We start from the raw sequence: 27,437 nt of genomic DNA, 5'->3' as shown, positions 1-27,437 counted from the left end.
ACCCCGCTGGTGTTCATTACCAACCTGATCTTAGCGCAAACTGGTACCATTGTAACTGAAACGTGTGTGAATACGTAAATAACAATCTGATGGAGATAACTAATGATTGACTACTGGCTTAGCTTCAAAAATCACGTCGAGTCTGAGAGTATAGGAGAGTTTAAGAGAGTTGCTTTACTCTCGCGAATCATTTAACCACCTTAACAATCGGTAATGCTTGTTGCAGGGTATTATAGAGTGTGACTTCGTTATTCTTGGATAAGCGACACATCATCGATATGTAGAATTCGATGATCCTGTATGTTTTCAGAGGTTACCGATCCATCACTTATGATGCCGATACTTTACGGACGAGAATACTCTCGAAGTTTAGAGGCTTTCAATGCCATGCGAATTTTCGGTAAAGGCAACGTCGAAAACTATTCGAGTCATAATGTGTAAATCCTAAGCATTAGCTGTGACCCGCTGTTTTTCAGAGAGCAGGTCAGTTTGAAAATCAGGACGGCACTCCAAAAAACAGGCCAAATCCGGGAAAATCAGGACACCTTGTGTGGTGAAGAGTCAATACAATATTACCATCAATATACACTAAGGTGTATGACTCAAACACTAGGGCGCTCTTGACTAGAATTCTCTTACTCTCACCTCCATCTCTCACTGAGATGCGAGAGCTCTCACACTAGCTGTACGAATCGCTAGCAGCTCGTGTAAACTCGAATAACGAGTTGAGCATGTGCAAGGAAAGAGAATTGCCGAAAGCCGAACTGAAAACAGTGTTTTCTCTCTCTCTGCTCTTTGTTGTTTGCGAGAAGCCGTCCAACCCTGACCGGCGCCATTCTCAGATTAGCTCTACCTCATCGGAACATGATGGTCGATGTGCTGAAAACCGGACCTTGAGTTTTTACGAGGAGAAGTCAAATCTTGATTCGCTAGATGAGAGGTCAGGTCTTGAATGGTTGAGACAAAGTACGTCTCGGTGGTCAAGCGGTTAGATAAGACGGTAATCACTGGTCCACTGAAGGCATGGGTTCGATTCCCATTTCGATTTTAGGTGTTAACACGATCGTCGCCATGGGACCCATATTCGAGTGATGGGCGTATTTCCTATGAGGTCCCGCCACATCAAAATCGGATTACGCTCTCTTACTCAAGTTAACCGCCCAGTTTAAATAGCCACACGTTGCAAATCTTGGAGTTCTACCTCTTTACTTTCTCGCTCCGAGAATTTCCTTGGGCTCGGCTAATAAAACTACCAAAATGAGCGTGGCGACGAACGTGTTAAATTTTAATCTGAAGTTGTTCACGTTTTTTCAGTCTGTAAAGTCTTAATAGGCTAAAACTGTTAAGTCTTAACAAAAAAGAAGGGTTGTGCTCGAGTACTTGCTGAGAAAGGATTCATTTACGAGTTTTGTCGTGAAGCGCTCCAGGATTTCTCATCTTCAAAAGAAAGTTTCATCTTAGTTTCGGGTTAATTCTTTAGTGAACTTTTTTTCAGCTTTATTTTGATCTATTCGTGACGAATGTTGCAACACTATTGCAACACTAAAGTTTTTCTCTCGTGATCCCTTACCTTCTTGGCCATTTCTTTGATCAATCCTGAGTTTTTTGTTCATTCCAGTAGCGTGAGGTTTGCACCTTTCGAAAATACTGCATTTGGTGTGATCTTTTTAGTTGCCTGATGCTTAGACGATGATTGGCTATCTCTTGCCTAATTTTTTTTCTCGTATCAAGCCGTACATCTTTGTGTTAGTTCCACAAATTAGTTTTTCAAAGTCAATTATTCCTTTATTTTTTCTGTTTTCTGAAGATCCAATGGTCACCCTAAAAAGTGGCACCACTCGACTCTTCTAAAGCGAACAAACTATAAACAATTTCTGCCAAGTGGCATTTGTTTTCCACAAAACGTGAACAGTGAGAGAGAGAGATAATCGCAAAAGAGAGAAAACAAACGCCAAGGAAAATTTCACTCTCCCTACTTGGTTCCACATCGACGGCTAGGCGGGACGATACCGTTCATGATTGATGTGTGCAAAATCAGCAAAAAACCACCCTGCCAGCCATCTCCAGCTAACTGCAAACTCTCGAGTGAAACTAACGACATTAACTGAAACACCTAACCTAATGTTAATGATGGAAGCAGCATATGCTCAAAGCGAAACGTCACAAAAATACTTAGAAAGAGAGGATGGCGCGTACGCGTACCTATACGCGAGAAGGTCGCTTCGCGCGCCAACCAAGTCCAAGTCTAGCTGCTGGCTGAAAGTTTGGGGTGGAAAAGGCGAAGTTTGGCAAAATTGCCCTGGTGTCTGTCAGTCCTGCGTTGGCTTCCGAGGTAATCGGATCGGTTTATTAGAACTTTTCTTGAGCTAGAAGTTAGAAGTGGTGAGAGAGTTCTAAACTGAGAGTAGGGGACAACGTGTCCTGTTGGGGTCGATATCCGAGTGTTTAGTGAGACATCCTTGGAGCGATACGCAAAAGACACGTGGCCTGGTGTGTTGATGCTTTAATTAGGTTATGATTGTCGAATATTGACAACGAAAAGTAATATCCAAGTATGCCACGGTGCCAAAAATTGGGAAAAATTATGTATCTCGTTGACTGAGAAGCGTCAGAAGAAGAAAAAAATCATCCGATTAATCAGAGCGTGTCTGGTTCGGTAAAAATCTTATATTTTTTGCTGATTTATTTTTTTGGTGTGTTACGGAATTCGGTGGCCTGACTGAATCGAAAGAAGGAAAGGAAAAACTGGCAGAGTAGCAGAAGAAAAATTTGCCAGCAAGTGCTGTGAGGACTGACTTCACAAAAGTTCGATACATTTGATTGCATCAGCAGCCGAAAAAGGCGTGTATTTGTGTGTGAAGCTTCGTACCGGCAATAGAAGGAAAATTCGCTCCGCTTCAAAATGGCCCCGAATGCCATCGAGGATGTTACCCCGGTCAAAACTTCGCTGAATGACGATGCAGTAAGTTGTTGTTTTTTTTAACGATTTCACTCCGAGCGATTAACATTTGCCGACGAAAATTATACACACGAAGGGCTTCTCACTTTTATGCTATACTAAAAGAACTAAGTAATTCTGTAATTAGAATTCCTAGAAAATTTCAAAAAGGTAGATTTTCATCCTTAGAGCTAGTCTGTAAGTTTGGACCGAAATTTAAAGTCTGAACTCCGTTTGTTAGAAATTGTAAGGATAGCTTTCAAATAGCTTTACCGTAATCCTTTTTTAAACTAAACTCTATTTTTACTATCGCAACCAGGATTGTATTTCCGTCCCAAATCCGATTAACCGGTGATTTCATTTGTGCGAAAATAAAATCACTACATTCATCCGGTACAAACTGCGAGATGCAAATGGACTGAAGCCCTCGAAAATTTCACCTGAACAGTTCTGTAGAAAACTATCCTCACTCGAGTGTGATATAATTAGTTGTTGTGATTGTTTTTATTTTTTATTTTTTTATGTTTTTATTTTCGGCGCACATTTTCAACTACATATTTTATCTGGGTTCTCAGTTCATTGATAGTACATAGTTTTGTTTTCTTTTTCCCTCGATTGAGAACGTTGTAAATATCAGACGACACGATGGTTGTTATTTTCGACTTCGGTTGAGTTATTTTTACTCATAGCACGGATGAGCCTCTTTAGAGAGGTTGTAACTCGGGATAGTCTGATAAAAGAATCTGAGTACAGGTTTTGAAGAAGAGATTCCTGCTTTAAAGAATTTCGAATATGTATAAATTACTGTTTCTAATATGGGATTCAGATCAATAAATTCGATCCTGTTAGGAACACTATCGATTACATCATCTGGTGTTCTCCAATTTGTCCTAATTTCACCCGTCGTCCAGTTGTTTTACGGTCGCCATAGGTCAATAAACTAGACCATGGCGCAAACATGTCCTGGGTTTCTCATCGATCATCTGATTCTTGTTTCCGGTCAAACATCCTAGCAGCATATTTCCCGGAAAAGGGCAGGGCATCAGCTGCCAGTTATAATTTTTTTTCTTCTGTCCGTAAGCACAAAATGCCATACCCAGGGAAGTGAAAGCACAAAATATCGATTTTCCGTCCGGCTGGCTGGCGGCAACTGCGTTACAATTTAGAATACGGGGACGCTTTTTTTGTGGCTCTCGATGCCTTTCTCTCCCGGTTTCTTGGTTTTTGTTATTTGCATGAGTTAAGGGTGTGCTAGCGAAAGCTGACATTTCAAATTTATTATGACCTACCTTCTATTTATCAAACATCTTCGAAAACAACTAATACTTAATTTCTAAAAAAATAAATCAAACCAAACTACCAATAGTTTTTTTAAACTATTTATTTTGTTGAATGAAGTTTATTACTAAATTTTAACATTAGAGTTATGCTTCTTAGAAAATCATATTCGTGGCAAGCGCAAAAACGAGAAATCTCGTATATGATCCGCAATGTGTATGGTAATCAAGAAATATAGCGAAAGCGAAAAAGTTTCGAATAAAAATTCAAACAAGAACACTTTGTTCGGAACTTATACGAAATTTTCTTCGAGATGGTTTTCACACTAGACAAAATTCTAAGAAACATTCAAATTTGATCAAAAAATTCACTTAAGATGAGTTCAAATTGTTGAATATAATGTTATTCACCGAAAAGAACACTAAATAGAGGGTGGGCGAGGAGCGAGGAGCCTTGAGTGATTTATTTAGAGAAATTTTCACCAACACTTTTTGGTAGACACTACTCACAGGATTGATACTCAACTTAACATTTTTATAAACAAAGAGGGACGTATTTCTCAAACTACGGTTTACCTTGATTTTTTTTGGGAAAAATAAAAACTTTGTGAGCTTTACAAATGATAGAAAAAGTGTAGCCGTGTGACAGTTTTTTTTTTGTAAAACTAGCATCGTTATGCGTTTTATTTCTCCTCAAAAGTGTCACACGAAGCATTTTTTTCTCTTATTTTCCGTTTGTTGTAGGAAATGTATTTTTTTTGGCAGAAAAAACAATGTTAAATGATTAATTTGAATTGTTCACTACGAAAAAACTGACGGTGAATTTTTAGTTTGAGAGAAAAATTGAAAATATGTATAGCTGAAATTTCAATCGCGTTTTTCTCGTTTGCACGTTTTTTCTCATGGGACAATTTTGCTTGGAACAGCAGTCCAGCAACTGTAGAAATATAAGTGAATTATATTTAAAAAAATGCAAGACTTTCTGTTTAAAACATTCAAAATCTCAGAGAAACTCGATGTTCACTGAAAGCGGAAATTTTCCTTTACAGAAAAGCATGCGTTTTTTTGAAATTATGAAAAATTGTCTTATAAATGACGGATTTCACGCCAAATCGACACGAAGTTGGCATGACCCTCTCAGAATTCAATAAAACTTTGTGGGCACAAAGATCTTAATTTTTCGAAGGTGATGAACAGTATTAGAGACATCAGCTACGAAGATATACCAAGACTAATTCATAACATTAGTATTGACAAAGATCTTACCTAGTAAAACAACTTGGCATACTTAGATTCCCCAAATATTATCTAGACTAACATTTGAAAATGGCCAAACTTTTCAGGCAAAAATATCGTAAAAAATTTTAGCAAGAAAATTACAATTCTTACAAAAATGTGGTTCAAGAAAGAGTTTTGGAAAATGATTGAATTTTTAGAAAAAAATATTGATTTTTTTTTAAATCCTACACTGAGAAAAACCCATTTTAAAAACTAAAACTGAATTTCCCAAAAAAATGCCATCTCAGAATTTGATGAAAATTTTTTCTAAGCCGGGTAATAAAAAGGCTTACAAGTCGTCCATACATTGCAACTTGTGCATATTTAAGGGAAAAAAGTTTTTCTAACAAAAACTTTTCATGATTTTTTTTTAAATCATGTAATTTATTTTTTCAGTGTAGCTTTTCAACCTTTAATTCAAGAACTGCTTCGTTGAATTGATTGTACTGATTTCGAAGAAACAGGAGCTTCGATTGAAATAATTGATGTAAAAAGTAAGTGGAAATCCTACACCGAAAGAAGTGCAAACTAAAAACTATAAGTCGATTTAAACAAATTGATTTGATTTGAAATTCGTTTATTTGGAAGGATGCCGTGCGCTATACCGATTAAGCACCCATAGATCACAACAAAATGACCATCTCAGAATTCGCCGATTTTTTTTTTTGTGATGGGGAATAATGAATGTGGTCTACAACTTTTCTCAACATCGCAAAGTGAGCACTCTGAAGGGAAAAAAGTTTTTCTAACAGAAAAAAAAGTCTCAATAAATATGACCAGATGCTTTGAGTTCACAAAAACATTTTATTTCCAATAATGACAATATTAAAATTTTTTGGATGCATTTACTTTATTTTGTTGCCTTATTTTTGTTTTTAATCGTTCGCCGTTTTTTGTTAGGAACAATTCTGTTGTGCTGTATTGTTTCATCCAACTCACGGCACCTTGGTTTATTAATGCCTGCACAGCACCTAGACTTCTTAATCTGCTTTAAAGAATTAAGATCCAAGATAATGAAAAAAAAAAATACACCAATGCAATAAAATATTAGTTTTGAATTAAAATTTTACATTTAAAAAATATTTTATTTCAGTATGGGAAATTTTTTTTGTAAGAATATTTTTTTCCTTTTAATATGCTCGAGTTGCGAAGTATGGACGACTTGTACTGCCTGTTTTAGAAAAAAAAATCATCAAATTCTGAGATGACATTTTTTTGAGAAATTGAGTTTAAGTTTTAACACGCATTTTTTTCAGTGTAGGATTTTAAAATATTTTTGTCAATATTTTTTTCTTCTAAAAATTCACTTATTTTTCTAAAACTCTTCCGTAGACCACATTTGTGTAGGAATTATAATTTTAGAGCTTAACATTTTCATAAAAAAATGGCCTGACAAGTTTGGTCCCTATTAAAATGTTAGTCTAGATAATTTTTGGGAAAACTACACTAAAATTAAAAAAAGGTAAAATTTACCAAGAAGCGAAGTGATTTTTTTTCCACCCATCTTTCTCGGTTACTTTTACCTTTTTTTTACATTCACTTAGCACCTAGCCTTTTTTACATTCACCTAGCAAAAAGGTTAAAATATTTTTTTTTTTAAATTCACCTAGAAAAAGGTAAATTTTACTCTTTTCGGATTTATCTAGCAAAATAGTAAATAATACCGTCTTCCCATTCACTGATTTAAATGGCAAATGCTGGTTGGTTTGGTTGGTTTCTTCAATAAAAATAAAACAAAAACAAAATTTATTCAAAAATTGATATTTATTTGAGATAAATAGACTTAATTGGGGCATCTCTTCGCCAGGCTCGTGGCAATTCGGCTTTGCGTTCTTCCGAGCCACCATTGCCACTGAATCCTCCTGCATTGCGTTAACATTTTTATGCCCTTCTCATTTCGACTCACCCGGTCTGGTCCGGTTTTTCCGGAATGATATCTGGATGATGACGTGGAATACACCTCGAAGCTCTGTGGGTTAATCCGAAACAAAAGCAAATTATTATGACAAGAAGCAGCACAACTAAAATGATATCTAAGAAAACACTTACTATTCTACTCCGGTTTTCACATATTGGGCACTAAGCAAAACTTGTTTCTCAATGACAAAACAGCTTAACCTCAATAAAGGGGTTCTTACTGTTTTTCGAGATAAATTGCACCGTTTTGTTTAGCGCGATCCAGGTCAACTTCACCTCACTACGAGGCAAGTTTTACCTTTTTTGGATTTACTTTTTTTTTCAAGATGAATTGTACCTTTTTGCCAGTTCGATTCAGGTAAAATTCACCTCACTGTGAGGTGAGTTTCACCTCGAACAGGTAAAAGTTACCTTTTCGGCTTCTACGAGCGTTTACCCTGCTATCTCGGTAATTTTTATCTTTTTATTATTTTCCGTGTAAGTATGCCAAGTGCCCTAACAACGTGAGGAATATTCACACAAGAAGTTTCATTCAATTTTGAGAGGGTCATGTCATACTGTGTCGAGTTGGCGCGAAATCCGTCAAATGCTAAAACCAACAATCCACAGAAAGAGTACTGTGTATGCCATGATCGGAATTTGATCTCGCAGAAGACATGGAACCTACCCGCTACGCCAAGGCCGCTTTATGACATTTTCAACAAAGCTAGGCTCTGATGTAATGTTCATACGTGCAATAATTAATTTTGTTAAATGATTTGTATTTCAATTAGCTACCAAACAAGCAGCTTAATGCTTATTTCAGCTAAAATTTCTCCCCTGAGAAAAATACTAATGTTAGCACAACAATCTGAAATTCTGCCAAGTCACGTCACGTCACTCGCTGGATAATCCACTCTCTTGTCAGCCTCCAATCTACTCTAAATTGTTGAACATTTTTTTCACAATAAGCCGCACGATCATCTCGATGGCCTTTCCAACAATCTTCATAGCTTCCAGAGGCTCTGGGCATGGTTGAAAGCTCAATTACATCATTTGGATATAATTGAGTATGCTTTGTCGCCTGAGTATCATTCCGTTGTAAAACCATCACAGTTTTTCGATACTCAGGAGTACCACCCGATTACTAAAACTGAAGTGAAGCCGGGTATCACGGTGCTGGTCCCAGGGATTTTCACAAACGTTCAACCATCAGTTAAAGCTCCGATCAGTAATGAATGTTTGACCGGGAATTGGGATGGGTTATTTACACAAAACACTACACACTGTGACAACAAAACTCAACCTGACAAAGGCTACTAATTGTTGCTCATTTCACATGACACAAAAATACTCACTGTGACAACAAAACTCAGCCTTACAAAGACTGCTTTTCGTTGCTCATTTCACATGGCGCAATACTACTCACTTGGTCAACAAATTTCAGACCTAAAAAAGCTACTTTTTGTTGCTCACTTCACATGACACAATACTTCTCACTGTGACAAACAAACTCAACCCTACAAAGGCTACTATTTGTTGCTCACTTCACATGACACAATACTACTCAATGTGATAACAAAACTCAGCCTTACAAAGGCTACTTTTCGTTGCTCATTTCACATGACGCAATACTACTCACTTGGTCTACAAACCTCAGACCTACAATAGCTACTACTTGTTGCTCATTTCGCATGACACAATGCTTCTCACTGTGACAAACAAACTCAGACCTACAAAGGCTACTATTTGTTGCTCACTTCACAGGACACAAAACTACTCACTGTGACAACACAACTCAGCCTTACAAAGGCTACTATTTGTTGCTCACTTTACATGACACAATACTACTCATTGTGATAACAAACCTCAGCCCTACAAAGGCTACTAATTGTTGCTCACTTCACATGACACAATATCTCTCACTGTGACAACAAAACTCAGCCTTACAAAGGCTACTTTTTGTTACACACTTCTCATGACAAAATATTACTCACTGTGACAACAAAACTCAGTCTTACAAAGGCTACTTTTTGTTGCTCATTTCACATGACTTAAAACTACTCACTGTGGCAACAAAACTCAGCCTTACAAAGGCTACTATTTGTTGCTCACTTCACATGACACAATACTACTCACTGTGACAACAAAACTCAGCCCTACAAAGGCTACTATTTGTTGCTCTCTTCGCATGATTCAATACAACTCACTGTGACAACAAAACTCAACCCTACAAAGGCTACTATTTGTTGCTCACTTCTCAGGGCACAAAACTACTCACTGTGACAACACAACTCAGCCTTACAAAGCCTACTATTTGTTGCTCACTTTACATGATACAATACTACTCACTGTGATAACAAACCTCAGCCCTACAAAGGCTACTTTTGGTTGCTCACTTCACATGACACAAAACTACTCATTGTGGCAACAAAACTCAGCCTTACAAAGGCTACTATTTGTTGCTCACTTCACATGGCACAATACTACCCAATTGGCCAACAAACCTCAGACCTAAAAAAGCTACTTTTTGTTGCTCACTTCACATGACATAATACTTCTCACTGTGACAACAGAACTCAGCCTTACAAAGGCTACTTTTTGTTGCTCATTTCAGGGTTTGGCTAGTCAGAGAGCAACCGGAGTTTAAATGAGACACATTCTTAATCCGTCCGGTGCATTGCGGTCTGCTCCCAATCCTACTCATTCCATTTACCTTGCTTTCCCCCGCGGGGAAAAATTTTGTCCTTAAAAGGGCCATATGAAAAAAAAACAATTTTCATAGCTTCCAGAGAATATCTGAATAACAATAATTTCTAAGATAAACTACCCTTTTCCAATTTGTTCAGCGTCAAACCCACACGGAAAAATGGGAATAACTCAAACTGAAAAATTATCTCATTTGGTTGCTCCCTCAACTATTGGTCGATGTTCTCAAAATTCAGTTCTACACAAGATCTAGAGATGGTCAGCCGGATCCACCACCAACTCAAGACAAACTGTTTTCATTCAAAACCAATGTAAGTTCTGTCCCTCAAATATCAGTTTCCCTATTTAAGAACTCAGTATTTAAAACACAAATATCAATCTTCAACTGTCAATTCCAAAAAAGCCAAATCCCACTACAATCATATAGAGGGTGATACGGTCAAAATTTGGTCAATATCAACTTGAAGTATTTTTTTCAATTTTGCATTTAAAAAATCTGAAAACCTCTCATTTTGAAGGTGTGTGTGTGTAGAATGTTGCTCCTATTTTGATTTTGGAATTCACTCTTCAGTTGTCAAAATGCCGTCCGAGGAAGAAGAGCAGCGTATCAAAATTTTGCTCACGCATCGCGAAAATCCGAGCTTCTCGCACGTAAAGCTGGCAAAATCGTTACAAATGTAATTAAAGTGTTTGGGGAACGTTTGTCGACTGCCAGGAATTCTAGATCGGGGGGAAATTGAAAACCGGAAGCCGCTGAGACGACAAAGAGAGTTGCCGGTAGTTTCAAGCGAAACCCTAACCTCTCTCTCCGAGATGCCGCAAATAAGCTGGAAGTATCGTCTACAACCGTGAATCGAGCAAAAAATGAGCCGGACTTTCGACTTACAAGAAGGTAGTGACTCCAAATCGCGATGATAAACAAAATACGACGGCCAAAGCGCGATCCCGGAGGCTTTACACGATGATGCTGACGAAGTTTGACTGCGTGGTAATGGACGACGAAACCTACGTCAAAGCCGACTACAAGCAGTTTTCGGGGCAGGAGTGTTTTATACGGCAATAGGAATGGGAAAGGTAGCAGATATTTTCAAGCACATGAAACTGTCAAAGTTCGCGAAGAAATATCTGGTTTGGCAAGCCATCTGTACCTGTGGCTTGAAAAGCAGCATTTTCATAGCTTCCGGGACTGTCAACCAAGAAATTTACGTGAAAGAGTTTTTGAATAAACGTCTGCTGCCTTTCCTGAAGAAACACGGTTGTTCCGTACTGTTTTGGCCGGATTTGGCATCTTGCCATTATGGTAAAAAGGCGAACGCCGCCAACAACGTGCAGGTGGTTCTCAAGGACAAGAACCCTCCCAAGACGCCAGAGCTCCGCCCAATTGAGAAATACTGGGCTATTGTCAAGCGGAACCTAAAGAAGACCAAAAAACTGCTGAGGACGAGCAGCAGTTCAAGGCAAACTGGCTTTCTGCGGCGAAGAAGGTGGACAAGGTGGCTGTTCAAAATCTGATGGCAGGGGTTAAGCGTAAGGCCCGGCAATTCGGATTTGGAAGCCTAACTGAATATTTTTCCTGAATTTTATATTAATTAAACTTGAAAAAAAAATTTAATTTGATTTTTTAAATAAACAATTTTAGCGCGTTTTCCCTTGACCAAATTTTGATCGTATCACCCTTTAAGTCTTTTCTGTCCTCATTGTCTAAAAAAATTGCAAGTAGTTCATAACGTTGAAAAATACAGTTTAAATTCAATATTGGATGTTTCAAAATGTTTAAAACCCTTCAGGGTATAGGACAATTTGAGCACACCTGCGGGGCATAATGAGCACATAAACGTGCGTCTGCGCGACAATAGACTTTGAAGAAGCTATTCACAAAATAAAGATATTCAACTGGCGTAAAGCCTGTCAGGTTGAAAATTAAGGGTCAATTTTAGGGTGAATTAGACGTCTCTCGGAAGTCTATTAGGATCCGTGTAGGAAGGAAGGAAGGAAGGAAGGAAGGAAGGGAGGAAGGAAGGAAGGAAAGGAAGGAAGGAAGGAAGGAAGGAAGAAAGGAAGGAAGGAAGGAAGGAAGGAAGGAAGGAAGGAAGGAAGGAAGGAAGGAAGGAAGGAAGGAAGGAAGGAAGGAAGGAAGGAAGGAAGGAAGGAAGGAAGGAAGGAAGGAAGGAAGGAAGGAAGGAAGGAAGGAAGGAAGGAAGGAAGGAAGGAAGGAAGGAAGGAAGGAAGGAAGGAAGGAAGGAAGGAAGGAAGGAAGGAAGGAAGGAAGGAAGGAAGGAAGGAAGGAAGGAAGGAAGGAAGGAAGGAAGGTATGTTTTGTTACAAAATGGTTAGGGAACAACTTAAGACTGTACTTCAGTTAGATTCTTTATTTTTGAACATCTTTGTATAAAGATAAACAAGGGATTTAAATTATACCAACGTGCCCCGTGTTTATTCTTGCTTCGAAGGTGCAACAAAATCGCAAGTCTAGATAATCGTTCATCTGCCTTGATGGCGTTACTGTGAGGAGAGGCTGATGATGCTGATGTTGATCTGCAGTTTAGTAGTGAAGGAGGGGCTCTGACTGACTGGTGGCGTGACTAGTACCTATTTACCGATTTAGATTGAATCACGAGGGGCCACTTCTATCTCGGATGAGCAGCAGAGTATCTATCGGTTCCGATTGGATTGCTAGCTGATCGATCAGTCGATAACGATTAGTCGGATAGAGTACAAGGTTGTGTTTTTGAGACTTAATTTTATGTTACCGTTCCTTTTTTGAGAATAACCTATGGCAGCGATCATAGAAATTACTCCGACGTTTAAGGTTTGTTTAAATTTTTTAATTTGTTAAATTTTAAATTGTTCTTTTGGTTTGCGGATGTAGGTAGCTTTATCAGCGGCCACTAGTTCGTCAAACTTGTGCTAACGAATCAGAATTCACGTGTCATCCACGCCTGTGTCTATCAACTGCTTATCATGTTTGCGTTCACGACTTTTTAAGCTTTAGAAACAACTTCAAACACCATACAGCTCGATCCCGACCGACGACGGACGACACGGCGTTAGTCATTGTAAAAGAGGAAAAAAAGGGCACGTCACCACCAGATGGGGCTTAATGGTATTTTTAATCCAAACTCTTGTCGTGTCTTCTTCGAGTAGTCAAGTCCTCTTGGTTGTTGAAAATTTACGTAAGTTGTTCCACGTACCGTAGCCGGGTAGAAAGTCATCATAGGTTATCTACAGACTAGCGCAGGAGGAGCATGCAGAAGCACTTCCAGCGAACTCTGTTAGGTGGTCATTCAAACTTACACGTCTCTATCATTTCTGGCATCTGTCTAATGAAACGGGGTGCAATCTTTTTTTTCACTTTCCATCATTTTACCAGTGACATCGTCCGATCGATCTATGGCGAACCCTGTAATAAATTACAATTGTTTTCTGTGTTATACAACACTCAATCACAACGACTGAGACTTATTGTGTCTGATCGACAGTCAATTAACCTCGCATTTTTCTCTCCTATTTTTACAGACAATTTGCAAACCGGCACCATTCAGCGAGGATCCAGATGCAGTCCAGGAGCGAGATCGCTGTGACTATACCCAGAGGATCACCTACCAGATGGCCCGGTCCGGGACGGCACCCCGAAGGATTCGGGTCTATGCCGACGGTATCTACGATCTGTTCCATCAGGGCCACGCCCGGCAGTTGATGCAGGTTAGCCGCTCTCATTAAACGTCGTTTAACAGATGATTTTGTACTAATCGCCTTTTCCATTTTCGTTCGTTTTAGGCCAAAAATGTATTCCAAAATGTGTATCTGATTGTGGGGGTGTGCAACGATGCGCTGACCCATGAACGGAAGGGCCGAACAGTGATGAACGATGAGGAACGTTACGAGGCGGTGCGCCACTGTCGCTACGTTGATGAGGTTAGTCATTTACTTTTTTTCTGTTAAATAGGGGTTTTTTTTTATATGAATCATGTGACAGTGGAAGTAGAGAACAGTAAAAACAGCTGGGAAACAATCTCTAGAGTAATTATTGAAAAAAATCAATCGAACTATTCCGTACTTTTTTAAATGGATCTTCAACTGTGCTCCACAGTTTTTGAGTGAAATTATTTGTGATCGTACTAGCTTGATGGTCGTTTTAATATTTGAAATGATTCGAGACACGAAACAATGTATCAAAGGGATGTCAGTATAAAGGGTGATACGGTCAAAATATGGTCAAGGGAAAACACGTGTAAATCGGTGAAATCGTTTATTTAAAAAATCAAATTAAATTTCTTTTTCAAGTTTAATTAGTATAAAATTGAGGAAAAATATTCAGTTAGGCTTCCGCTTTTCCAAATCCGAATTGTCGAGCCTTACGCTTAACCCCTGCCATCAGATTTTGTACAGCCACCTCGTCCACCTTCTTCGCCGCAGAAAGCCAGTTTGCCTTGAACTGCTGCTCGACGTCCTTAGCAGTTATTTATCTTCTTTAGATTCCGCTTGACAATAGCCCAGTATTTCTCAATTGGGCGGAACTCTGATACCTGATACCACCTGCACGTTGTTGGCGGCGTACCACTCCATGGCCTTTTTACCGTAATGGCAAGATGCCAAATCCGGCCAAAACAATACGGAACAACCGTGTTTCTTCAGGAAAGGCAGCAGACGTTTTTTCAAACACTCTTTCACGTAAATTTCTTGGTTGACAGTCCCGGAAGCTATGAAAATGCTGCTTTTCAAGCCACAGGTACAGTTGGCTTGCCAAACCAGATATTTCTTCGCGAACTTTGACAGTTTCATGTGCTTGAAAATATCTGCTACTTTTCCCCTTCCTTTGCCGTATAAAACTCCTGTCCCGGAAGCTGCTTGTAGTCGGCTTTGACGTAGGTTTCGTCGTCCATTACCACGCAGTCAAACTTCGTCAGCATCGCCGTGTACAGCCTCCGGGATCGCGCTTTGGCCGTCGTATTTTGTTTATCATCGCGATTTGGAGTCACTACCTTCATGTAAGTCGATAGTCCGGCTCGTTTTTTTGCTTGATGCACGGTTGTCGACTATACACCCAGCTTATTTGCGGAATCTCGGAGAGAGAGGTTTGTGTTTCGCTTGAAACTACCGGCAACTCTCTTTGTCGTCTCAGCGGCTTCCGGTTTTCGATTTCCCCCCGATCCAGACTTCCTGGCAGTCGACAAACGTTCCCCAAACACATTTGTAATGGTTGATTTTACAACTTTTAGCGATTTTGCCAGCTTTGCGTGCGAGTAGCTCGGATTTTCGCGATGCGCGAGCAAAATTTTGATACACTGCTCTTCTTCCTTGGACGGCATTTTGACAACTGAAGAGTGAATTCCAAAATCAAAATAGGAGCAACATTCTACACACACACATACCTTCAAAATGAGGGGTGTTCAGGTTTTTTAAATGCAAAATAGAAAGAAATACGTCAAGTTGATATTGACCAAATTTTGACCGTATCACCCTTTAGTAAACTTGTTGATCTTCGCTTGGACTTCAAATTGTTCTTCATCGTCGCAGTTCCTGATGTAGAGGTGGTTAGACAGAATCATATAAACCAGTGGATAATGAAGGAAGCCACTAATGACGACGCCTGTCTGCTAAATAGTCACTCGCTTCTACTTTTTGCTCCGTTTCCAACTTGATTTGGACGCAAAGGCGGTTAAAAACCCATAAAACCTCATAATTACATAGACGAAATCTGCAATTGTTCATCGAATGCGAGACATGCGTCAATTTGTGCTTCGGAAATCCCTAGACTCAGTGTTGATGATTTCATTTGGAACCAAGAGTTTTTTTTTCTTGTTGAAATGTATCCCTCATTATGGAACAAAAATTCAAAGATGATACAATGTTAGATGAATGATTTTTTTTAAATTCAAAACTTTTTATTCAAAGCTTATTTCAAAGATTCTAGATACAATTAACAAATAATTAATCTATTCTCAAAATGTCACTCAAACACTACCTTCTAATGCTTTTTTTTAAACAAACAAGCTACAATAAGAGAATCGTTCTAAAACAAAAGCTATGTAATCAATTACTAACCTTAGTATAGTAATATTTAGCTTTCACTTGTTCTTTCCAATATTCACGAATTCTATTGTCATACGTGACCTGATAATGTCTTCTGTCCATTCCTTGATATCAAAAATCGAAGAGCACATTTGTATTCGATGGAAATTGCTGTCTACCTCGTAAGAAAAAATTTCGCACATTTCGACAATGGGATTCCTTACGCTAAACTGTAATAGTTTTCTCTTATTTGGTATGCTGTCATTGAACAGCTCGAATATTTTTGAGCGATCTCTTGCTTGCAGAAATGAGCAACTTATATTTTGCCATACGTGGTTCCACTCTATTTCTGAGTATAATTCCTCTACTTTTGAAGTCCAGTTTTGTTTTTTAACAAAACATTCGAGTCACATCAGGGAAGGTTGTCAAGTCTAATTCCTCTGGTATTTGATTTCCTTCTAACAGCCATTCTCTTCCTTTTCTCGTTATTGATTTTTTTTTCCTAACTCTATAAAATATTTCTCAGCGCCATTTTTCACTACACTTTTTAAAAAGAGGGCTTTGCATTTTGATTCTGGACGATGGAAATTCATTCCACCTTTTTTAGAATAGTTGACGTCAATTCACTCTAAAGACATTATTCTTCCCATAAGAAAGCTCCAACAGCTGCTTTTATTTGTGCCACATGAACATTTCTAGGAGGAAAAATTTGCGCTGTGCACCAAAGTTTTGCTAAAATAAAAGTATCGGTATAACAAATTCTTTCTAATAAACATATTTTTCTGAAATTGTTCAATGACAATCTGTGTTTCAATATCATTTTCTCAGGGATTTCAAATTTTTGTAGGATTTTCCAGAGCAAATCATGCTGTACTCGATCAAAAGCTTTTTTGAGGTCTAAACTTAGTAAATAATCCTTTACTCTTTCTTTCAACCGATTGTGTTAGAATCCTTCGAATATCTTGCAGGATTTTTTAAACAAGAACTGTAAGCAATGTAAGCAGGTTTTCTCGGTCCCATTAGATTTTCTGTTTGGTTTTTCAATCGCACAGCTGATATTTTAGCGAAAAGTTTGTAATCTGAATTTAGACTCGTTATATTATTAATCGATCTTCTTTTTTTCGGAATCAATGTTATAATTCCCTCCGAAAATTCCTTAGATGCCAGATATTGACCTGTAAAATATCCGTTGTAAATATTCATCAAATTTTGCCTCATAATGTAAAAAAACCTTAAAAAAATTCAAAAGTCTGCCCATCAGGCCGTGGAGATTTCTTTTTTGCTGCACCGCCGTTCCAAGCAAAATTGTCGTATGTGAATAACGTGCAAACGAGAAAAACGCGTTTGAAATTTTTGCTATATTTCCAATTTTTCTCTCAAACTAAAAGTTCATCTACAGTTTTTTTTTCGTAGTGAACAATTTATGTTAATAATTTTACAATGTTTTCTGCCAAAAACAAAAAAAAACTTACAACAAACGGAAAATTAGAGCCAAAAATGCTTCGTGTGACACTTTCACGTAGAATCAGAACGCATTCCGATGCTAGTTCTACGAAAAACTGGCACACGCCTTCTACACTTTTTCTATCATTTTAAAAGCTTGTATAGTTTCTATTTTTCCCGAAAAATCAAGTTGAATTGTAATTTGAGAAATACCTTCCTTTTTGTTTATAACAATTTGTAGTTGAGTATCGATCTTGTAAGTAGTGCCTACCGCGAAGTGTTGGTAAATATTTCACTAAGTAAATCACTCAAGGCTCTTCGCTTCTTTTCGGTGAATAACATTATATTCAAAAGTTTGAATGATTTTAAGACACTTTCTTGATAAAATTTGCATTTTTCATCGATTTTTCTCTAGTGTGAATTTTACGGAATGGAAAATTTATGCTTGGAACGGCAGTGCACATATTAAGAACATTAGAAACTTCTGCAGCGGTTATTGGCGAGCACAATTCCAGGTAACGTTTTTGAAAAACCTAACAAAACCCGGACATATCATTGAAAATTTTCCAAAAATTGGGGAATATCCGTACCTATCCTTTGAAAAATTCAGGCATTATTTGAACAAAAGCAAGAGAAAAACCAACCATACACTCAAAAGAAAAGCATAGTAAAATTACTAAATCCGTGCTTTAAATGAATAACACGCAACCATATTTTTGAGTCAATAATGTTTTGTTCTTAAAAATATTACGCGTATGGTTATTTCACTATGTGTTGATTTTGGCCACGTTTTGATCGACAGCCGGCACTTTTCGGACATCATCGACGTCAGATCCTGTCGGGGCGCCAACATCGAGTCGGACCATTATCTGGTGATGGTGAAGATGCGCCCAAAACTCTCCGTAGTGAACAACAAGCGAAACCGGCGCCCGCCTCGGTTAAACATCGCGCGACTGAAGCAACCTGAGGTCGCGGCAGACTACGCGCAATCGGTCGAAGCAGCGCTGCCGGCAGAGGGCGAGCTTGACGAAGCCCCTCTCGAGGACTGTTGGGATACCATCAAAACAGCCATCAACAGTGCGGCGGAGAACGTCATCGGTTATGTGGAGCGATCTCGACGGAACGACTGGTTCGACGAGGAGTGTAGGAGGGTGATGGACGAAGAAAATGCCGCGCGGGCGGCAGTAGTGCAAAGAGGCACCCGTCGAAATGTGGAAAATCACCGACAGCGGAAGAGGCAGCGAGTCCGACTTTTCCAGGAGAAAAAGCGCCGCCTGGAGGAGGAGGAGCTCCAGGAGCAGCTGCATCGTTCCCAAGAAACACGAAAGTTCTATCAGAAACTCAACGCATCCCGCAAAGGCTTCGTGCCGCAAGCCGAAATGTGCCGGGATAAGGACGGGGGTATCCTGACGGACAATCGCGAGGTGATCAAAAGGTGGAAGCAGCACTTCGATGAACACCTGAACGGCGCACATGCAGGAGATCAAGACGGTGGGGGAAGGTACATCGCCGGCGTAGCCAACGACGAAGACGAGCCACTCCCAACGATGAGTGAAGTTAAGGAAGCCATTCGCCATCTGAATAGAAACAAGTCGGCTGGGAAGGATGGCATCGCAGCTGAACTCATCAAAATGGGCCCGGACAGGTTGGCCGATTGCCTACATCGGTTGATAATCCGGATCTGGGACATAGAACAGCTACCGGAGGAGTGGAAAGAGGGGGTAATATGCCCCATCTACAAGAAGGGCGACAAATTGGACTGTGAGAACTACCGAGCGATCACTGTCCTCAATGCCGCCTACAAAGTGTTGTCCCGAATCCTACTCCGCCGCCTAACGCCACAAGCAAACAGATTCGTGGGAAGTCATCAGGCCGGCTTCATGGAGGGACGGTCTACAACGGACCAGATATTCACATTGCGGCAAATCCTCCAAAAATGCCGTGAACACCAAGTCCTCACGCATCATCTATTCATCGACTTCAAAGCCGCATACGACACGATCGACCGTAACGAGCTATGGAAAATCATGGACGAGAACGGCTTTTCCGGGAAGCTGATCAGACTGATCAAGGCGACGATGGATGGAACGCAGTGCTGTGTGCGGATTTCGGGTGAATTGTCGAGTTCATTCGAATCGCGCAGGGGGCTTCGACAAGGTGATGGTCTATCCTGCATGATGTTCAACGTGGCGCTAGAAGGTGTTATTCGACGAGCGGTGGGCGAAATGCGGGGCACGATTTTCAACAGATCCAGTCAACTTATCTGCTTTGCCGATGACATTGATATAGTCGGCAGAACATCTGCGGCGGTGGAGGAGATCTACCGCAAACTGAAACGCGAAGCAGGAAGGATTGGGTTGATGATTAATACGTCCAAGACGAAGTACATGCTGGCCTGCGGATCCGAGACCGACCGAACCCGCTTGTCCAGTAATAACAAGGTCACGATCGACGGCGACGAGCTGGAGATAGTCGAAGACTTTGTCTATCTCGGCTCACTGGTGACCGCAGACAATGACACCAGCCGTGAGATCCGGAGGCGAATTATCAGCGGAAGTCGTGCCTACTATGGACTCCACAAGCAACTGCGGTCGAGAAGACTTAGCCCTCGCACGAAGTGTAACCTGTATATGACGCTCATTAGACCGGTTGTTCTCTACGGGCACGAGACATGGATATTGCTCGAGGAGGACCTGCGTACACTCGGAGTATTCGAGCGACGAGTGTTAAGAACCATCTTTGGCGGCGTACAGGAGAACGGAGTGTGGAGGCGAAGGATGAACCACGAGCTCGCGCGCCTCTACGGCGAACCCAGTATCCAGAAGGTGGTGAAAGCTGGCCGGATACGCTGGGCGGGACATGTTGCGAGAATGCCGGACGACTGTCCTGCAAAACAGGTGTTCGCTACGAATCCGGTAGGAACAAGACGAGCGGGAGCGCAACGAGCGAGGTGGTTAGACCAAGTGGAGCGTGATCTGGCGAACGTGGGGTGCCCGAGAAATTGGAGAACGGTTGCTATGAACCGAGTGAATTTTAGGAATTATGTTCGTCAAGTTATGTCGTGAGACGGAATACTATGTAAATAAATAAATAATGATTTTGGCTGTATTTTGAACCCTTAAATTGAAAATGTAAATTTTTCATATTACTTTTTTTATTTTATCACTGGTGTTTCACTAACATTACTTCCCTTCATGTGAAGCACAGTACGCCGGACCGAATCACATCTGATGATTAATTGGAATATTCTGAAAACAAATTTATAAAAATCAATTAATGCACATATTAAAATTATTGATTTCGACTCACGCTTAAATCGCTGAATCTCGTATTTTTTTCCATACCGATTTGGGATGTTTTGGCAGTCCTTTTGAGGCCATCGATCCGGGAAGTGGTGGATGATAACCTTCCGATAAAAATTCAAAAAGGGAAAAGGATTTATAAAAACTATCAAAAACTATCAATTAATAAAAAGCAGGTTGATTTCTGGTAGAAGATACTAAATCGTGGTAGAAAATACTAGATCGTGGACATAGTAAAAGTATCATGATCCTGTATTTGAAAAAACCATGCATTTTTTTCCATGTAATTAATGACATCAAATTTAAGTTTATCATAAAAGCTTCCATAAATAAATTAAAATTGCATTTTGATGAAAATAACTCTGAAAATTGGTCCGGGCCGGACCGGACGAGTCTCGATTTTTTCCTATAATAACCGAACATAAACGGGCAGTCTGGAATGCTTACTGTATGACTTTAATGCGTTTTACTTGAGCCATTAGATTATTAGATTTAATGCTGGACCGGCATTTACAAGCTTTCTAATAGTTGGCATTGCACTTCCAGCACATATACCATATATTTCCTATCAAATAAAACATATACCATATCCTAATCGGCGGTGAAAGAAGAATTAAGACAATGAACTTTTTTTTTGCTAACCGATTTAGATGGTACACTGGGTAAGATATCGGACTGGCAAGCCGAGATGAGATGTTGCACTGAGTTCGATTCTCACTATAATTTTTTGTTCTGGGATGAATTATCTAATAGGATGAAAATTTCATAAAATGTTTTTCTTGTTTCGTTTGAATGTAGTGGTCATACATATTTTGCTTGGGAGTTCGAGTCTTTATGCCAGTAGTGCTTTTCTTTGGTGATTCTGGTGATTCTGGACCATTTCGGCTTTTCAAAATCTGCGCTGTTTCGAGGTTTTTCAACAAATGCCATCCAATTTTGAACAAAATATAGAAATTTTGGTCCCGAAAACTTTAAGAGCAATTAATAACAGCTAGACACACATTCGAGAAAGTAGCAGAATTCATATCCAAACTCTGGAAATCATTTTTGAGGATTTTTTTTCACGTTTTTTTTATTTTATCATAAAAGCACCGTATTTCCTTTTGAATGTGATACCTGAACATCCATTGATAAATCATTAAGGAGCACGCATCAAATTAATCTAATTTTTTCTCCAGAAAAACATAAAAAAGTATAATTTGCCAAGGGGATGGATAAACTTTTTTACATGATGTAGCATAGAATAGAATAGAAGTTCAAAATTAATAAAGGAGGCAAATGGAAGAAAATCCAACTTCGAGTAAAAAGAATGGCCTGATAGATCATCGTTCCTCAAGTAGAGGAAAGAGATATAAGTCCCTAAAACAAAATATAAAGGAACTACACTGCCGTTGGAAGCATAATTGTCACATGTTACAAAAAGGCAAAGCGAGAAAAACGCAATTAAAGTTTCACAAAAACATTTTGCTGTTATCGCACAGTTTCGAAACTTTTGTTGACTTCAATGCCGTAGATCTCTAAAGTATATTCCTATCATATGAGCCTCGATCAAATTTTTCGAAAAAAAAAAACAAAACCAAAGAAGAAAAGGTCAGCTCAATCCACCGACAATCACTTATGGCCATCCTGGACAATTTTGGATTACAGTTCCACGGCGCCGGAAGAGTAATATTTGACTAATGTTGTGAAGTGGGTTTCATTTGCATGCACTCTTCCAAGCGCCAGCAACGAACCCGAAGCAGTTTGCAGAGTTTTTATTGCACATACTGGGATGTCGCGAAAACAGTGATCCTTCCCCCTCTTTATGTTTCCATGATCCCCTCCCGACTGTCAAGGAGTTTACCAAGTTTGGTGAAAATCTATTTAGACGTTCCGAAGTTATAATACATTCATTTATGACAAATATGCGTCCAATCGTTTCAGTGTGAAAGTTATATGTACGTCCATTTGTCCCAGTGTGATAAATTGACTTTGAATTTTTCTCGAAATTTCTAGAATAAACTTTATGTTTAGATAAAGAATTTCAATAATACGTATCAAATTATCACGATTGGCATCGAAAAGTCAAAAACGTCGAAAAGTCACATGTGACAATTATGCATCCAACGGCAGTACAGTAAGGTTGTCAGATTGCCCGATTTTATCTGGATTTGCCCGGTTATTTAATCGAAATTTGGGAAAAGTGGTCCGGCCTGGTTGCCCGAATTTCTTTGCTGTTTTTATCCACTTTATTTTCTTAATCAAACAAAACAAAAATGAATTGTGTTGTCATTTTTTTTTATTTATGGACGTCCAAAACGATATTTTTTGAGCAAGTTTAAAAAAAATTCATGAAGGTTTTTTGGAGGCCTAAAAAACGATATAAAATCCGTTGACAGGTTTTGATAGAAAAATGTTTTTTTTCTAGTTAATATTTTAATTTTCGGTGAACGATTCCTGGGTTTTGACTAAATTTGCTCGGAATTTCGCTCGACAATTTTGAAGTCATATGCCCGGATTTTGCTAGGTTTCTAGATAAAATAGCCCGGATTGGTTCGACCTGGATACGTACTAAAAAAAATTCTAGCAACCTGTATCTGGAGTAAGGTTGCCAGATTTTTTTCAGTACATATCCGGGCCGTACAAATCCGAACAATTTTATATAAAAACCTGGCAAAATTCGGGCATTTGACTTCAAAATTGACGACCAAAAATCCGGACAAATGTTGTAAAAGCCCAGAAATTACTCAACAATAATTTAGAAGAAAAATTTACATCAAAATTTTTGGACTGAGTTTAAATCGTCTAACTGAGACTACCGAAATTGACTTTGAATATGATGGATTCACATCTATATCTGTGGAAGTTTCTGCTGGTGCCTACGTTCGCCATATGTATGTTCAACCTTGCTAGAGCTTTTAGTAGACCTTGTTCTCTGTAGATTTTTTTATTCGGGTTACCTCACTCCTCTGCTTAAAGTTGTGGTACCGGGAATGACCTCAACCTAAGCAACCCCGACTATATTTTCTAGCAAAGCTTTAAACCTCTCCAATCATGGACTACTTCGGTGGAGCACAAAGTCTTCTTCATTCGAAAACTCTGTGAATTTCCGTGCTGCTGAAATCTTAAGTCCTACCATTCGTATCCAGTCCAATGAGAGGACTGTAAATTGAACGAATTGTCAACTGCCACCTGCATCTTCTCACCAAGAACTTCTGCCGCAATATCCCTGAAGGTAGCACTCTTATTTGCCAAACAATTCTTTGGCTCACGGAATATTTCAACCTCATTTTCTGATCCAGGTCAGCAAGGTGCACTTCCTTTCGCATTTTTCGGGAGACGTCCTATGCGGTGCTTTGACAACGATTACCTCTCCCTCGTACCTTATTTAGTTAGATCGTTACGCCGTCTGTTATTCGGTGGGCACGCTCTTTAAGGAATCTGATTCTTCAAGTCACCTCTTTTCTTTTTCGAACTCTTTCCGTACTCGGAGCTCTTGGAAGTCACAAACACGCTCTCCATTGTCTGATTGATAGCAATAATCTTTTTTGCACGAATTGCTTTTGTCTTCGGAGTGATCTTCGCCATGCCCTATGGGCCGTTCTCTATAGGCCGTTCAACGAGCCCAGAAGGCTTACGGCATTGTTAGTCATGACGAATAACTCCATAAGTATTGATAGCTTTTCCTTAAATCCCTGTTGGACTTACTCTTCACTAGTGTGACGACGTCAACCAGTTGTTCAAAGACTGGAAATTCTTGTAGCGTGTAGTGAGCTTATGAGCTCTTCGATCCATCAAAAGTTTTTTATGGAGCTTTGTGCTGTACCGCCTCATTGGTATTGGAAAGACGGTTTACATTTATCCCAATAGCGCGCGTAGGGAGTTGTAGAGAGAGAGCAAGGAGAACAAAAATCTACTCAATAAACTCAGAAAAGAACTCTTCCTTCGGTGTATACGGAATGTAAACACGATACTCAGAGATGAATTTTCCGGACCGTTGAATAAAAGAAAGATTAAAGAGTACGGAGGGGGCACAAATCATTGTTTCGGGGTTTCTCAATGGACGATGTCGTTTACATTGGAGTACACCTTACTAACGTTTATTTTCCTTTCCCTTCTTTCAGATCGTTCAAGATGCACCCTGGACCCTGGACGACGACTTCCTGGAGCGCCACAAAATTGACTTCGTTGCGCACGACGAAATCCCATACAGTACCGAAGACTCGGACGATGTGTACGCCGCCATCAAAGCCCGCGGAATGTTCGTGGCAACCGAGCGTACCGAGGGTGTCAGCACCTCGGACATTGTGGCTCGAATCGTCAAGGATTACGACATGTACGTGCGACGAAATCTGGCCCGCGGCTACACCGCCAAGGAGCTGAACGTTTCGTTCCTGTCCGAGAAGAAGTTCCGGTTCCAGAACAAGATGGACGAGCTGAAGGACAAAGTGAAAAAGGGCAAGGGCGACATCATCAGCAAATGGGAGGAGAAATCCACTGACTTCATTCGCACATTCCTGCTGATGTTTGGCAAGGACAGTCGAATCTCAAATTTCCTATCCGATTCGAAGCAACGGATAAAGTCAGCACTGAGTCCACCGGGAAGCCCACAGGGAGGCAGCGAGTACGGCGATGACGATTTGGACAGCCCGGATTCGGTTCTAGATTCACCCCCGACCAAGCGCTCGAATTTGTTGCGATCTAGTGAATCGTTGAACGGCGTTGCTGGTGCTGCCGGCCGAACGATTTCTCTGTCGGACGAGGACGAAGAAGAAGAGGAGGAGGAATTTTTGGACACACGCTCACGACCTAATTCCAGTTACAGTTTGGCGGGCGTGGTCAACGGTCAGAACGGGGCGCATCATTAGAGAGCTACGGGCGCATTTTCCCCCCGGTTTTGAAATCAATAAAAAGCAAAAATATTAGCATTGGTTAAAGTTTTTCGGCTCGCGTAGAATTTGAATCGCGACCACAGATATTGATTCGACAGGAAGGAAGTCGTGGAAATAGATCTTTTTTTTTGTTTTTATTATCGTTGAAAATTATTATCTACTTGTTTTCTCATTTATGATTTTTTGAGCAAGAACTATTAGACTGGAACCAAGCTAAACTAAAATTATCGATTTGGATGAGCCGTGTGAAGCAGAAGAAAAAAGTAAAAAAGATTGATAAGAAGCGTTTGAGTGCGAGTGCGAACACAAGAGAGTAGCTAATTATTAATATGCATATACGAGCATAGTTCACATATTTATTTAAATTTATATTCACCTGCACTTTACATGGACAGCCAAAATAATCGGGTGGCAAGCCAATAGAGTCTTTGAAGAAAACGTACCTACTTTGGGCCAACATTTAAGCAACTTTCAAACTCAACGGTTAACGGCATAATAACGACTAAGTTAAAAGGAGAAAAATGCAAAAACCAAACACGCGCCATTCATCATCCTCTGAAAATTAATAATAATAAGAAGAAAAGACAAATTTCGTTCAATTGATTCATACTAAATACTTTTGTTTTCCTGTAATTTGTATCATCCTTTTAATTTAAAAATACAAAGCTAAATAATCCAAATATACCCTACTTTAATATCTATAATTACGCCTTATGATTTTGATGGTTTGTATAGCATACCCACACACACACACGCGCAGAGATAGGATTTTGCGTTTAAACTTTAAAAATAGGACACTCGTTTAAATCTTATTGAATTGTATCCCCTCCCAAAACCTTTCCCCCCCGGGTTAGTGCCTAGCTAATTTACTACTGTTGTGAGCTTGAGTTGAGGGTTTTTTTTTTGTATGGAAAGTGTGAGAGTTTGTTTGTTTGTGTGAGAAACCCTTGAGTGTACGTGTGTTTGAGCAATTTAAACGAAGAAATTCCACCCCTCACACGATCGTCAAGCGGGATCGGAACTTCAGTTTGGGAGCTTATTATTACTATTCCTACTTAGCTTTTTATTGCATTAGGAGGGAATCTTGTTTGAGTGTGTTTGCGAGATAAGTTAAAAAAAACAGCTACCGAATGGAGATCAAACTAATGAAATATACACTAAAGTTAATCATAAATGAACGGAGTTTTGTTTCATTTCTCGTTGTCCTTGGTTGTCCCCCAGATTTTTTCCCGTTTGATTTGGTATGTATTTCTTTTTCTTTCGGAAATAGGAACATGAATCAAAAATTCTTCACATACTAAAGGCAAACTTATTTTGGGCGAAAATTAAGCGTTTTCTATCAAAAATGTTATATGGTCAGACTTATTTATTATTTGCCTTATGATAGAAGTATACGGACTTCTTTACATTTTAATGGTAAATTCTTTAATTTTTTACAAGCATGAAAAATAGACCAATTGGAAGTAGAAACCTGAATCAGAAATTTTGCACATACTGAAGGCAAACTTATTTTGGAAGAAAATTCAACGTATTCAACCAAAAATGTAGTATGTTCAGACTTATTTATTATTTTTCTAATGATAAAAAAAACGGGTGGTAAATTTTTCAATTTTTAACAAGATACAAAAACAGACCAAATCGAATGTTATTTGAAAATTGAATGTCTTAATTTTAACCTTGCATCCTGGATTCAAAACTCTTACCCTTGATT

The 27,437-nt window shown here is 39.4% G+C and overlaps 1 protein-coding gene across 3 annotated transcripts; it reads left to right on the top strand.

Annotated features, from left to right (window-relative positions):
- The first annotated feature begins 2,310 nt into the window (after positions 1-2,310).
- LOC129759406 (choline-phosphate cytidylyltransferase B) lies at positions 2,311-26,900 on the top strand. Of its 3 annotated transcripts, none has more exons than XM_055756846.1 (4): positions 2,311-2,962; positions 13,615-13,800; positions 13,876-14,013; positions 24,959-26,900. In XM_055756846.1, exons 1-4 carry the CDS (start codon positions 2,903-2,905, stop codon positions 25,700-25,702), a joined length of 1,128 nt encoding a protein of 375 aa, XP_055612821.1. In that variant the 5' UTR covers positions 2,311-2,902; the 3' UTR covers positions 25,703-26,900. The 3 variants fall into 3 exon arrangements, with proteins under 3 accessions (XP_055612821.1, XP_055612822.1, XP_055612823.1); XM_055756847.1 differs by lacking the exon at positions 2,311-2,962 and adding an exon at positions 12,757-12,907; XM_055756848.1 differs by lacking the exon at positions 2,311-2,962 and adding an exon at positions 13,474-13,500.
- Positions 26,901-27,437: the final 537 nt, after the last annotated feature.

The sequence above is a fragment of the Uranotaenia lowii genome, unplaced genomic scaffold (genome assembly GCF_029784155.1).
Source record: "Uranotaenia lowii strain MFRU-FL unplaced genomic scaffold, ASM2978415v1 HiC_scaffold_152, whole genome shotgun sequence".
In the NCBI taxonomy this organism is placed as follows: domain Eukaryota; kingdom Metazoa; phylum Arthropoda; class Insecta; order Diptera; family Culicidae; genus Uranotaenia; species Uranotaenia lowii.
The sequence above is the reverse complement of the archived record's forward strand: the minus strand, read 5'-3'. Positions and strand labels throughout refer to the sequence as shown.